The sequence below is a fragment of the Megachile rotundata genome, chromosome 4 (genome assembly GCF_050947335.1).
Source record: "Megachile rotundata isolate GNS110a chromosome 4, iyMegRotu1, whole genome shotgun sequence".
Lineage (NCBI taxonomy): Eukaryota > Metazoa > Arthropoda > Insecta > Hymenoptera > Megachilidae > Megachile > Megachile rotundata.
This window is the reverse complement of record NC_134986.1, coordinates 7,414,846-7,430,408: the sequence shown is the minus strand read 5'-3', so window position 1 is coordinate 7,430,408 and position 15,563 is coordinate 7,414,846. Positions and strand designations below refer to the sequence as shown.

Sequence of the window (15,563 nt, the reverse complement as noted above, 5' to 3'; positions counted from 1 at the left end):
CTCGATGAGTCTCCACGTGTTAACTGCCAACAACTCAAATTAATTTATCTCGTATTTCCTTACACGTTCACATTTGTCTCAAAATTCAGGAATATTTATTAAACTTGAAGGTGAACATATTATCCTTGTTTCTACAAAAAAACTTCGTCATTCTTTATGACAGTATCTCGAAGCATCCGAGATTTCACCCGCCTTTCACTACAAAAATGTATTGTTCGTTTATAACAAATGCAGTAACAAAATTTGGAAAAAGAAAAAAAATTATGAAGGCGCCCTCGTACATTCACGAAGTGCACGTGCATAGTATGACGCCTCTGTGCACCGTATATAAATGGCGTAATGGCGTTTACGAAGGGGAGTCGGAGGAGAGGACAGTAACCCACGAGGAACGTTCTGTCTCATAAGCGTGGTACGTTGCACTTAAATATAGTCGGTGCATACAAGGAGAAAGATAGAGAAGAAAAGCACAGGAAAGGAAACGAGGAGGGAAAGAGTGAACCGGACCGAGCAATATAAATTATTGCATGAGTCAATCCTCAAAGTGGCGTGTATTTTCAGGCGACGTCCTTTTTTCCACCGTTCTCGTTCTATTATTCTCTTTTACCGCAACTATTCGTTTGTTTGAAATCGGTGCATTTTTTCTTTTTACATTTGGGATAGCTGTTTTGTTAGCTTAAAATGCTGACACTTTTTGATTTGTGTTTTAGTGCAAAATGATGAGATTATGATTTGTAATCAATAGTAGTCTTTCTTAGAGGTGCTGATAAGAGTAACATTATTGATACATATCGATATTGAAATGTTATCGATAATTTGTTATATTGATGTTATTATAATAACAATGCGATGGTTCGATACATCGATATTATCGAAATGGTATCGGTAGTGCGATACATCGATAATATCGAAATGCTATCAATAACGTTATTTATTGATAATATCGAAGTGATATCGATAGTTCGATATATCGGTATCATCGAAATGCTATCGATAGTTTGATACATCGATAATATCGAAATGATATCAATAACGTTATTTATCGATAATATCGAAGTGATATCGATAGTTCGATATATCGATATCATCGAAATGCTATTGATAGTTCGATACATCGATAATATCGAAATGTTATGAACAATGTTATCGTTAGTTTAATAGTATCGCAATGAAAAAAATGTTATCGATAATTCGATCTATCGATAATATCGAAATGTTACCGATAGTTCGACGTATCGATTCTATCGAAATATTATCAATAGTTCGATATGTTGATTATATGGCAATGTTATCAATAGTTCGATGCATTAATAAGATAAAAATGTTATCAGTAATTTTATGTATCGATAATATCGCAATAATATCAATAGTTCCATAATATTGAATTAAATTTTCAGTTTAAATAGAAATAAATTAATATAGATAATTAAATTGTGTGTCAAATTAGATTACATTCAGTTTGATGATGAAACAAAAATATAAATAAATTTCAATCAAATTAGATTAGGTTATTAGGTTCGATTACGTTCAATTACGATTAGGTTCAATTTGGAGTTAAGTACATATTAATAACAAAATTATGTCATATTAAGATTCAGTTAATTACAAAAATTAAATAAGCATAAATAGATTTAAATTATATAATTACGTTATATTAGCCTCGATTGAAAATATGAACAAAAATAGATTCGAACGAAAAATTATTCCCATTACGGTATATTAATATTATTCGTATATCGATAAATATTAAATATCGATAATTTCAATGCTTCTGGCTTATATCATTTTATCCCAATTCTTATCCAACCATTACAAACATCATTAATCTCCGCAAACGTAATGATTCATAAAAAGATCCACCGGATAGATATCGACAAAAGGCCGATTTACCTGCATTAAATTCGACCTCGATCGTGAAACTAAACGTCCGGCAGGAAGTAATCTTCCTGTTTCTCGTTTTCCGACTGTGATTTGCCCGACGTCATTGTTTGAACAGCTTTTAACACGTTCAACCGGACAAAAGTACCGTGTGTTGCTTTAAACAAGCTTTCACGTAACTGGATGCTGTTTAAATGTCTTTCGAGTCCACGTTAACCAGGAAGGACGAGTTATCTCGTCGTTTTAGAATCATACATATAACGTGTTTCATTTTGAACTATTCAGTCTTACACATATGCAATTCTACATATTTTAGTTACCTTACATTTAACTAGGTTTAAAAGAAAAGGAAAGGAATTCTAATATTAAATTAACGAGATCCTCATTCTGTTGGCGGTAAATAGTCGAATTTGTCAACGCAGTCGTTTTCTATGCAATTATTTCCCATGCGTGTACCGTTCCCTTTTCAAAAACACGTCGCACCGCAAATGTACGTTTTTGTACACGAATATCATTACAGATCGCGTGTTAATGAAAAAGGAGAAGCGCAGTCCTTTTCACAGGATTTTCCCCGTGAAAAGGCCGGCCCGATCATTAGCGCGAAATAACTCGTAGCACGAGCTGCAAGAAGCGAGTAAATCGTGGTTGCATTCTACAAAGGACTGCAGTTATATTTAGTTTTGGCGCGGTCGTGCAACTCTCGCACATTTTCGGTCTTTTTGGAAAAGCTTCCGCCACGCAACGTTCAAAATACATTCGTGACAGGGGTTGAATCTTTGCCTAGTATTCGTATACACAAATTGTAACATGTCTTTTTAGTTTTACGCAGAATGTATATGATTTGCAAGAGGTATACGTAATTGTGTAGATTTGTATACAATTAGGGTCGATTGGATTGATCTGCTTATGTACGAACACAGAGATTATTAAATGAATACAAACATTATTCGATATATTATTTATAATCTTTATATATGGATATAATTGTATTATATTATCGAGAATTTAATATATCGATGATATCGGAATGTTATACTTTCGATAGTTCAATATATCGATATACATATCATATCAGTTCAATCATATAATGATAGTATTCAAATATATCGATATATCATTCAGTATATCAATAATATCGAAATATATCGATATATCATTCAATATATCGATTATGTAGAAACATCATTCAATATATCGATATTATTGAAATATATCGATACATCATTCAATATATCGCTAGTATCAAAATATATCGCTAGTATCAAAATATATCGATACACTATTCAATATATCGATATATCATTCAATATATCGATTATGTCGAAATATCATTCAATATATCGATAGTATCGAAATATATCGATAAATCATTCAATATATCGATAGTATTGAAATATATCGATACATCATTCAATATATCGCTAGTATAGAAATATATCGTTATATCATTCAATACATCGATAGTATCGAAATATTGTATTATCGATAATTCGGTATATCGATGATATCGAAATATTATGTCATCGATAATTCGTATATTAATAACATTGTCATATTATATTATCGATAGATTAAAACATCGATAATATCGAAATATTATTGATAAATCGATATAAATTGACTATATCAAAATTAACCAGATTTAAATTGAAATGATTTACTCTAATTATTTAATCTAACTTAAAGAAGCTTTGGATTTTCAGAAAATATATATTTTAGACACATTTCTTTTGAAAATTAGTACTATGTTCTACTCAACACAAACCAAATGAAATTTTTTGTTATAAAATGTCTCGGAAGCAACGCGGTTTGTTACAATGAACAACTCTCTCTTCCTCTACGCGCGGTACTTCTAAAATACTTGGCTCAGATTCGAGAGCCAACTCTGTGAATTGTGAAGATGAAAGCATGCAGGAACACAGTTCCGCAAACGCTTTCGTTCCAAGTTAAAGGCTTTCAAGTTATATACGTGCAAGTTGGCACCGATTTCTTGCCATCTAGTTTCCATAGTTAAAATTGCGTCGTATTTCTTGAAAAGTAACCCAGACGACTATTATACAACGTGTCTCGCCTAACGAGATATGAATGAAACAATTTTTAGTAAGTTGTAAGTTCTACAGCTATATTGTAAATTCAGATAAATAGATAGATAAAGAGATGAATAAATATATATAATGCGTACATAGAATAATAACTAGAATTAATATCCCTTGTATATTATATTAATTATTAAATTTAGATTATGGAATTGTTAATACATTTGTATTTAATGTTTCATACTCTTTCGATTCATGATACACGTATCTTACATAATGTGTAACATATAAATTCCATGTCCTAGAATTTTTCTGAAATATACCGTATTAAATTATACTTTCTATCAATGACTCTTTATTTAAAGCGATCTAGTTTCCCGTATATTTCTATTAATACTTTTAAGTATATTTTTACGGTCGCTTAAAATACATCCTCAGAAATTTAAGGAATGTGATTGTTTTATCCCACAGTGTAAATTTGTAAATTGACCGTTTATTTTGTATAATATTTTGGCACGATTGTTATTATTTTGTTGTAGGTAAGTTAACACTAGGATCAAGTCGAGATGCGGACATTTCTGTGGTTGGTACCGGCGTCGAATCCATTCATTGCACGATTGAAAACAAAAACGGCGTGGTCACTCTTCACCCCATAAATGGAAGCACGGCTGTCGATGGTGTACCAATAAATTCGCCAGTGAGACTTGCTCAAGGTAAGACCTTGACTTACATACGAATCACCAAATATGACTCATCGACACTGGTGGATTTATTTTTCGATTTTGAAACTCTTGGAAATAGGAAAAATTAGTAGACAATTTTATATACTACTCCTAGTTAATTAACGTAATTTGTTGTTGAGTAGTGAGGACTGAAATTCAATATTTTTAACTAATATTCATTATAATATAAATACCGTACTAATAAGTATTCAAATTAGACCTACACCTAAATAATCTTTAGTACTTAAACTCACCTAACTCACTATCAGGTACGTAACATCTGGTTCTAACATCAACAACACAATCAAATTAACCGAATAGCAAACTATCTCAAAATATCATTTAATTTTGTCGTGATTTTATTGTAGGTTGCATGCTGTCAATCGGAAGATCGAACTACATGCGCTTCAACCATCCAGCCGAGGCAAAACACTTGCGATCCGTGCTGCCGCACTCAAGAATCTCCATGGCGCCCATAAGTTTCAACCTCCCAGACAACCAACAGCAGGAGAATTACCATCTAGAACGAAAACCTCCGGTGGCTCCCCGAAAGTCTCCAAGGAACTCCTGTTCGGACGACGAAATCGGTTTCCTCGGAAAGCTCACGAAATTCGAGATGCTAGCAAAGCAAAGCAGGAACAACTGCGTCTCTCCGAAGGTGTTTCCAGCTGGTGCTGTCACCACGAACGTGCCAGCTGATCAAATCCTGGGCCATTCCAGATCCTCCAGTTTGATTTCCCTGAAGAACGGGAACAACTCGCCTCTGCAGAACCTGACGAATTTGGATCGAAGTCGTTCGAACACTCCCTCCTTCAACGCGTCCTCACCTGGTCACTTTTTAAATACATCCTCACCTGCCAATTGTTTCGCCTCTTCGTCTCCTAACCACTGCAGTGACGAGAACCATCAGAGGACTCCTAGCAGGTGCAACACGCCTAATCTCCAGTACCAGAACTGTTCCACGCCCAATCATAACCAGATCCAGGTGTACTCCAACGCCGAATCGTATCTGAAAAGCTATAAACCGTACTACCGGGAGAACAACAACGAGAACAGTCAGAGTACCCAGAACTTGATCACGAAGAACACTGCCAACCAGGCTGACATGATGTCTCGAAGCTTCACGTGTCAGAGGTCCAACGACCTTGACGAGCTAGCCTCCAGAGATTTCGACATGAGCCAGAGTCTGATCGTCACGAAGACCACCACGACCGAGTACCTTCAGCTCGAAAAGTTCGGCTCGAATCCCAACATCTGCAACAACTCGAGTAACGGTAATTATGCTGGGAGTATGAGGAACATGGCGGAGGCACCCAGATTCGGTTCGAACCCGAATATCAAGAGGATACAGCCACCCAGTCCGGCGTTCAATCGCAATCCGAAGTACAATGAGCCTAAGAGAGGGTTTGTGAGAGTGAAGAGCCCAACGCCGAGCATTGGGAGTGGGTGTTCCCTGGAAGAGCTCAGGGAGAGACAGATCGACGCGGAAAATAAACGCAGGGAGGCGGAGAACAGGAGGAAACAGGCGCAGGAGGAGAGATTACGGGAACAGGAGATTGAAAGACAGGAGAAGATGAGGCTGGAAGAGATCCTGGCTATGTGTGCCGAGTACGAGAGACAGAGTACTGTGGAGAAACCAAGGCAGCCTAATAGGTGTGTTCGATGAATGTGGTACATAGCTTTTATTCTTGAATAGAGTATATTAGAGATTTACTTTAAATGCAAGTAAACTTGAGTATTTATTAATATGATATGTGGTTTGGTAGCAGTATCCTACGTCTCTTCTTTCAACTATATGATCATATGTAACATAGACAAACATTAATAAATACTATTTTGTTACGTATTATTCCTATAATAGTATATATGTATTATTTTTACAATAAATAGTAATGTTCTATATTCTCCCACAGAATCAAAACAAATGGCTCTCTTCCACGGGACAAAAGGCTGGGCTACAGTTCCCCTTTCGACAGTCCAAAAAGTCCATCGAAGAATCAGCCCCATTTCTCCTTCGACTCCATAAAACCACCCTCGAATTCAGCATCGTACGAGAACGTGTGCGTGCAGAATTCAAAGGTAGTCTTTCAAAACGGAACTTCACCGAACAATCGCCGACATCAAAGCACTCAAGGGGACAGCCCATTAACGAGCATGCAGGATCATCCTCAATCCACCACGCCGAACAATAATCAATCGATTAAATGGCCAAACGTTCATGGCAACGGGGACCATAGCTTTTCGAATTCGGTCTCGCAGGGTCGTAGCTCCAGCTACGAGAACGCGATGATTGATAGTTCAATGTTAAATAATAACAATAGCAGTTACGCACAAAACGACACGAAAGAAACGTCTACATATGGAACGATACAACTGAATGGAAATAGAATCAAACCAGCGCAGCAGAATAATTCTATGAACGGAAATTTAAGTCTGTACGAGAATGTGGTGATAGGACCCGTGCAGAACAACAATCAAAACAATCATTCCATGCCAAAGAAGAATGGCCAGCTGTCGAATTCCTGCGAGATGATAGAGAATAAGCTGGCCATATCGAACGACGACCTTCTAGAGGCTATCGAGCAGCTTTCCATGCTTTCAAAGTCCAAAGAAATTTGCACGATTCCCAAGAAGAATAACTCTGAGAAGGACAACGCGAAATCGAACGAGGCTAAGGCTGACAAGGAGAGAAAGGAGCTCGAAGAGGAGGATAGGAAGAAGTATATTGAATTCCTTCAAAATGAGAAAATACACATCCTTGGAAATATGGACGCTTTAAAGAGGAGCGTAGCGGATATTGAGATACAGGAAGAAGAAATTAGTAGGGAGGTTCGTGGTCTCAGTTATTTCTAATGCAAACGTTGGAATTGTAGAGATTAGGTTTATGTAGGAAGCGTGTAATTGAATGGTAGTTGTTGAATTGTGTTGGAAAATGTTGGCTATGTTCAGGTGGGGATTAAAAGGTACTAGGATAGGTAAATTAAGCTTGAGCAAAGTTAATGTGACTTGAATGTAATTGAATTAGAAAAATTTTAATTTACGTTCAGAAAGTTATTTTGAAGTTTTTATAGATTTGGAAGTTTGAGAATATTAAAATTAGAGATTTAGACATTTTTTAAATTTTAGCCTCAAAAATTTAGGAAGTTAGATATTTTAAATTTTTGCATGTTTAAAAATTTAAAGATTTCAATTTGTATATTTACAAATGAATCTAGGTTCCAGAGTCGTTACACAAATGTAAAAATGTAAAATTTTCAAAATTTACAAAGTCCTAAATTTGTAAGTTTTGAAATCATCTAAGTATCCCTACTTGAATACCAAATTGGCTCCAAAATAAACCTAACATTACTTTGTACATAAAATTACCCTTGTACAGTAATAATTCAGATCTTCTAATGCCGATAAACGAATAGTTACGGCTTTGAAATTAGGTTCCGGCAATGTATTCGAAGTTTAAGGATAATCAACAGCGTTATCTCTTTATCTGGGTTTGCCTTCCAGTTAAAATTTGTTTGTCTTCTTGCATTTCGCGATAAGTCCCTTCCAATTTTCTCGTTGGTCCGCAATTTCCTTCAGTCGTATTTATTCCTTTGACTGCATCAGACGCTTTAAAAGCAGAGAAATGAAAAAATTTTGTTTCGGGTTTGCAAAATGCAAACACTTAAAACAGGTATTCGAATAGATTAATTAGTTTATTAATAGTTATTAATTATTTTATTAACAAAATCGTGGAATACTTTATTAATAAATTTTCTATTTAAATTCTGCATAACAGCTCGAATTAGAGAAAGCACTGCTCTCGGCGGAGTACGAATCAGAGTCGTTGAAACTGAACCAGGACGAAGGTGAAAAAATAAAGGTGCAGATGCGAATCAACGAGTTGGAGAGACAAATGGCTGAAGATAACACGACACAAGCGAACTTGCAAGCGGAAGCGAAACAGAGAGTTCAGAGAGCTCAACAGGCTTGCAGTCGTTTAGAGGAGGAACTGGTGAATTGCACGGACGAAAGGACGCAGCAGGAAGTTAGCGAGAAACTCATGGCACAACAGGATATCCTCGAGTCTGAAAGGAAGGCGTTCGAGGACCTCGAGTTCCACCATCTTGAAGAGGAAGCGAGTAAACTTGCTACTAGAGAAGAATTACAAAGGTGAATCTATTGTATAATTTCATGACAGAAAAGTATCCTAAAACAGCACTTGTGGTACCAATTTAAAGCTTAAAGTGTCACAAATTTCTGTGTAAGTTCCTCAATATTTGTAATTTATCATTGAAATCAACAATGAGTAAATGTATTGATAATTTATTGTTAGTATGGAGATATACTTTATGTTCCAATGAAGCATTACTTTGCGTTAGAAATGTTAATGGAGCAAATATGCACTTGTTTTTGGTATACTTCAAGCTTAAAATTGATATATCATAAGTTCCATTTTGTGATACTTTTATGTTATGAAATCTTTTTACACCTTTTACATGTCAAAGATGAATATTTAGTTTAAAACCTTGTCTATTACTATTAGGTACTAGTCATATATTAAAAATATTAATGAATCTTTATATCATAATTTTCTTCAAGCTTTAAACTTTAAATTAATGTATCAGAAGTTCCATTTTGAGACACTTTCATGAAATCTAATCAGAAGTCCTAAATTTGAATATCTGTAACATGCCATACTATATTATGAATTATGAATTTAATTAATGAGTAATCAGCACTTTATTCTTTTCAGATATTTGAGTGAACTGACGGCCAAAATAGAGACTAGAAAAGCTCGACTGAACCACCTGGAATCGCAGAGATCTGAAGCGAAAAGCACGGCAACTAAAGATGCCAGGAGCCTCGAGAGACAAAAGTTGGCGCATTTGAAACGGTTAGAAGAAGTCAGTATCTTCGTATTCTTCAATTCTAATAGTCTACTCATTGACTGTTGATTAAAATGTTTACTTTATTGTTCTTAGGGTCGAAACCGAGTTAGAGCGATAAACGATGAGTTGACGAAGTTGGCGCAGAATTGTTGCGAGAACAGCGAAGAGAAACGATCTCCGAGCAGGGAAGACTTCGACAGGATCTCCAGGGTCACCACTGACTCTCCCATTGTAAACAATCAGGGCAGCTTGGGAAGGAAAACTATCGAGTCCCTCAAGGAAATTGAGAGAAATCGACAGCTTCATCTAGCAAAACAAGGTTGGCATACTTATTAACGTTTAAAATAGATACATACAAAAAAATTAATGTTTTATCCGTGACACATAGACACGCAATAGTTTTTTATAGACTTTATTCATATGCATATAGCTTTTTTGATGTTATACTTTGTACTGTATGCACGCTAACATCATTTACCTTGTGTGTTTAGGTAGCCAAGTAATTTCGGAAGAAAGACGAAGAGTGGAGGAGCTGAAACGAAGAGTTCAAGACGAAGTTCGGTCACAATGGGAAGAAAGGAAGATGAATTGTACTTCTTTCAACAGCGTAGAATCTGGAGAAGAATCGTCCAGTTATTCAACGGGACCAACAGAAAGGTGAGTCATACCTAATTGAACCATTTCCAAGCGGATCAATGCTTCAAACTTAAAGCATTAATTTCGTTTATTGTGAGAGGTATTTTTGAAATACTTTCACGTCAGAGTCTTACAATACTATGTTGCTTGATATAGTTGTTTTTATTAGACTTTACGTCACTGTTTGCTACAGTTGCAATTAGACTTTGCAGTATTATTTGCTACAAGTAACAACAAGTTATTTGCAAGGGTATTAATTAATTCTAACGTAGTCTACAGTGTACTTTGAACTATAGAATGATGTAGCATAAGTTCATTTTTTAATACTTTTATGTGACGAAATCTTTTCATACTTTACACTCTTAAATTATATAATTGAATACAGTACAAAACATTTAATATAATTAACAATTAGTCATTTTATATTTAGAATATTATTGGGGCATTGATATTGTCACTCTTGCTGAAGTTTAAGGTTTAAATTCATGTAGCATAAATAATATTTTAAAATACTTTTATGTGATGAAATCCTTTCAGACTTTTTACGTTTTTAAATTAAATAATTGAGTACAATACAGGACATTGTTTACTATAATTAGCAATTAGTCATTCTATGTTAAAAATATTATTAGGGCATTGATATCATCACTTTTACTGAGATTTCATCTTTAAATTCATGTAACATAAATAATATTTTAAAATACTTTTATGTGATGAATTAATGCAAATATTTTATTTGCTATAACTAACAACCAACAATTTTTCAAAAATTTTAATGGGGCATTTATATAGTTGCTTCCGTAGAACTTCAAGCTTTATTTTGATGTATCATAATTGGCATTTTGTGATACTTTTCTGTCATGAAATTGTCTTAGATGTTTCTCGAAATTAGATGGTTAACAATGACATAGTTTGCTATCTTTAGTAACCGCTCATACAAAAAATATTTATCAGGAATTTGCGCAGTTATTTCCATTGAACTTTAAGCCTTAATTACTTGTAGCATAATTATTATTTGTCACGTCATTGTAGACATTTAACGTTTCAAAATTAGACAAATATTAGTCAAGTTTGTGTGAGTGTTACACGTCACCGGAGTAATGGAACGTGTCTTATCTATAATCCCAGCGATAGAAAATCCATGAAGCTATTCAGTGGAACACTGCAAACAAACGCCTTCCGCCACTAAAAATTATCAGCGTGAAAGCTATTTAAACCCAAATATCAAACCCAGAATTTCATCAACAAAATATAACAGCAAAAGAAATTTATCTTATAATATCTTATAATATACAAAATATTTTTCCAACATTTAAAATATAAAAAGGTAAAAATAAAAATCTAAGAAGGTATCTCGAGGTTCACCCGAACAAATTGCATAACTTGTTTATTAAATTGGATAACTGGTCAATCAACGACGAAGGATATGACCCCAAATGCAGTGACCCCTCGCACTTTATTGTCCAAGAAATGTTTACCTCGGAAGCTAGGAATTAAATTACCTTGGTTTAACATTGTGGAAGATAGCGAACGTTATTCGCCATTAAATGGAACGGACTTCTTGTGCAAGTCACAGCTGGTTGTCATTGGCACGCGGCAAGAATTGCGTAGACGCGTCTCTCTTTTATCGGCCAGTTTCACTAAACTGGAATCCATCGAGAGTAAAAGGTGTCGTAGCCTTGGCAAAAGCGAGAAAGCGTGTTGTTGTCGTCGGATCCGAGGCGGCCAAGGAAGCGCCCAATCGAATCGTCGTTCGCAATCGCTGATTAACAGAGGCTGATTGCGCTGGCAGCCGCAATAAAACGCTTTTATCAGCACTGCTCGTCACTTGGACATCGGTGGGTGGGGTGTTGCGTTATCTGCTGATACGATATCTGTTGCAGCTAGCTGCCTTTCCGCGGCCGACCAACATAGTTGATACGTTTCGCCGATGAAACAACGCTCGATGGAACAGAGTAGTTGATGAGAAGCCTCGATGGAGAACTTCGATAAGATACACCTTTGAGTACACTCTGCAACGATTTCGGGGAACGCGTGATACCTGCGGTTTCCGCCAGGAAATTGATTGATATTATTAATCGATTCGATATTGTTTGACACGTGAACTGTGGTAAATTGTGGACTGTGGTTTGAAAGTAATGATAGTTGGGCTGTGGTTTGAAATTGTGTGACATCATCATTGGGTAATCATTTTAATTAGTGGTAGAGATAATAGGTTTATGTCATAATATTCAGAGACTCTGTTGACTAATGTGAAAATTTGTCTGTGTATCTTTTTGTAAATTTATCTGTGAAATGTTTCTTTGCAAAAATTTATCTATGAAATGTTTTTGTGTGGGAATTCCATGAAATGTATGTGTAAAAATTTATCTGTGAGATGCATACTACAGTTCTGATATTTTCAGTGTTACAGTACAGATTTTATTATTATATCAATGGTTTTGTTATTAATCTTGAGTCAACTGAGTGAACAGAGTATGTTAGCTTTATGACAATTCATGAAAAAAAATTTGTCATTAATTTTTATACAATTGAGTCAACTGAGTGAACAGAGTATTTTGGTTTTATGAAAATACATGAACAAAATTTTGTCATTAATTTTATCATTAATTTTGATACAATTGAGTCAACTGAGTAAACAGAGTATTTTAATTTTATGACAAAAGAGAACTTCGCACAAAAAGCAGCAAGGTTATATATTAGCCCTCTGAATAATTTGTTTTTCCTCAACTTGTAATTTGCAATTTTTCCTCAATTCAAATCAAAATTAAACTAATCCTAAAAAGAGAATATTTTTATTTACAAAATCGCGCACTCTCTAATAATTTAAAGAAAAGATTTTTCAACAGTCATTGTGAAAGAAATTCATTTTTTCTGATAAGATAAACATTTGGAAGTTGCATCGGTCTTGGTCAATTCTTCGATAACTTGTTTCTTAAATATACCACGATGAAGAGATTAGAATACCGTTTCATCATCCAGGCGGAATGAAACGTTTGAGCAGTGTTTGGTGAAGAAAGTCAATGATGAAAAGCAAGTGAAGAGGCACGCAGCATGGGTCGAGTGTGAAGATTGATTTATTTGATAGGTAGCACTCGTAAAAGTCTTGTGCAACCGCGAGATTTATCGAGGAGCAGTATGAAGTAGAAAGTCCCAGGAATCGATCGAGACTGTGGCAAAAAAACGATAAAAAGTGAAACGTTTCATAAGATATAAAAATTCTTCGCTCCGTTAAATAATCAGATGTCCAAATAAAAATCGTCAAAAATAAAATTGCCGATGTACACTCGATTCGCACTTCAAATTAAAATTTTGTGATTCAAACATCAAGTAATCAAACATCAAACGACTCGAGTAAAATATCAAATGGAAGATTCTAACGTGATTAAACTTATTGAACTAGGAATTGTGATTGAACTATCAAATGTACTAATGAAAAACTAATCTTCGGTGAAATTATGAATGAAAGTCATCGAATTTCGAACAACAGTTAAAACCCGTGACGTGTCTGTTATTAGTATGGAAATATTATTCATCGAGCTGATTCGGGCGTTATTCGATGTCGAAAGCGGAATCCATTGAAACGAGGAAGAAAATATTTGCTCGGAGAGGATGGTGTCATCGTGCGGATGGTTCATCGCGTATGAAATATTGCGTCGTTGAAAATCTGCCAAAGGTCGTGTTAAAAGAATTTCAAGTGATGGGATTAGGCTGGCCGAGGGTGTGCTAAAAGGACGATAATGTACGATGAACGCGAGGGAGGTGGGCGCGTCCATTTTCAACGAGGCTAGGATCACAGGCTGCAATTTGATCACTTTTATCACTAGCAATCGTATTTACGTTGCCAGCAAGGATTGGCTCTGCGAAAATTGCTGTCGACCTTTGGACCTTCATTTTCGCGGTATTCGAAGACGTTGTTTGTGAGTTTTCCTCGTACTTTTACGATTTTACGAACGGTAATTTAATTTTATGTATATGGCATATATTATGTATGCGATTATTACGGTATATTAGCAATAGTAATAATTTATATTTCTATAAGTTATAGTATGTCTAGTACATATTTAAAAAATTACAAGGTACAAATAGTTGACCTGGAAATTTGAAATTTTTTAATTTTGGGAATTTACAAGTCTGGAGTTTTAGAACATAGAAATGTTTGAAATGTATGACTTTGAAGTTTCGTATTCTCAATGTTTACTGTAGAACTTTATTACATTGCAATGTTTTAAGTTTTATACTTTGAAGCTTAGGCACTTTGTAATTTTAAGATTTTGGTACTTTAAAGTCTTGAAATACTAGAATTCTTTTTTGGGTCTTTAGAACTTGGAGACTTCATCCTCAGATTCTTTAAATTTTAGGACGTTAGAATTTTATAGTTTGTGACATTGAAACTTTTGAATTTCACTATCTTGAACTTCTGAATTTTTTATATTTAAAAATGTACCATTTTAAAACCTTGATAGATTCAAACTCTATAAATTTTATGATTACTGAACTCCAAAAATTTCAGTATCTTGAACTCTGAATTTTACTGCTTCTAAAAACCTTGCACATCCTCCGATCAAAAATACCTTTGCACTACCTTGCACCAAAAACCAACAAAAGAAATTCCAGTCCCCAATTAAACCAAACAGCACCTTCTAATTACGAGTCCCACGCGAAACACCCACAGCATTAAAATAAGCGTGTATTCCCATAAATTATGCGTGCAAGTATACTCGCGAGACAAGAGCACATCTCAGTATTCTGAACAATGACCACATCCACGAACGGGCTCAAAGGCAAAAGGAGCAAACGGAACTGAAAAGATGACCCCGTTCTTGGGGGTCAAGGACAACGTTGCCATAGCAACGGGATCGGAAAGAGTGTCGTCAAGCCACGTTGAACATTGTAGAAGAATTAAATGCCATGCTGGTGGTACCGTCGAACCGGTCGACCCAAGTCACTTTGTACTTGTTAGGTTTTAATAATACCTGCCGTGGCTATGGTCTGGCTGGTTAGTACCGATCCTCCTTCGCCAGATAGAACACCTTCTTACCTTGTTTTCAGACGAGACACGTCTGACTGAAGTTCAACGATAAGTGCGCGTACACAAGGTGACCATTATGTAACTTTGGGGAGTTTGTTACTATAATTCGAGGTATCTTCGGTCCACCTTGTGTTTATGGGTTCCCGGTAAACGTCGTGGCTCATCGCTAGCTAAATCTTTCCTTTTTTTGGAGGAACGTTGGATAGGTGGAAAATTCTGTCGACGCTCTTTTGGCAAACTTGTTGAGGTCCTTTTGTGCATTTGATTGCGGTTTTGTGAAGTTTGTTGAGACTCTCTTGTGGATTTTGTTGAGATTCTTTTGTGGATTTTCTTGCGGAGGTTTCGTGGGTTTGGTTGAGGTTTCGTGATGTTTGTTGAGATTCTTTTTGTGGAT

The 15,563-nt window shown here is 35.4% G+C and overlaps 1 protein-coding gene across 4 annotated transcripts in view; it reads left to right on the top strand.

Moving 5' to 3' along the window:
• LOC100881980 (uncharacterized) overlaps positions 1-15,563 on the top strand; it is a 75,474-nt gene that overhangs the window by 43,292 nt on the left and 16,619 nt on the right. For 3 of the 4 annotated variants that reach the window (XM_012292299.2, XM_003706267.3, XM_076530762.1), the window contains exons 3-9: positions 4,451-4,624; positions 5,002-6,286; positions 6,547-7,462; positions 8,409-8,782; positions 9,366-9,516; positions 9,595-9,820; positions 9,993-10,158. In XM_012292299.2, the coding sequence (XP_012147689.1) occupies positions 4,451-4,624; positions 5,002-6,286; positions 6,547-7,462; positions 8,409-8,782; positions 9,366-9,516; positions 9,595-9,820; positions 9,993-10,158 (3,292 nt within the window). Of the gene's footprint in view, positions 1-4,450; positions 4,625-5,001; positions 6,287-6,546; positions 7,463-8,408; positions 8,783-9,365; positions 9,517-9,594; positions 9,821-9,992; positions 10,159-13,655; positions 13,890-15,563 lie in introns of those variants that run through there. The other variant, XM_012292300.2, reaches the window with a different exon arrangement.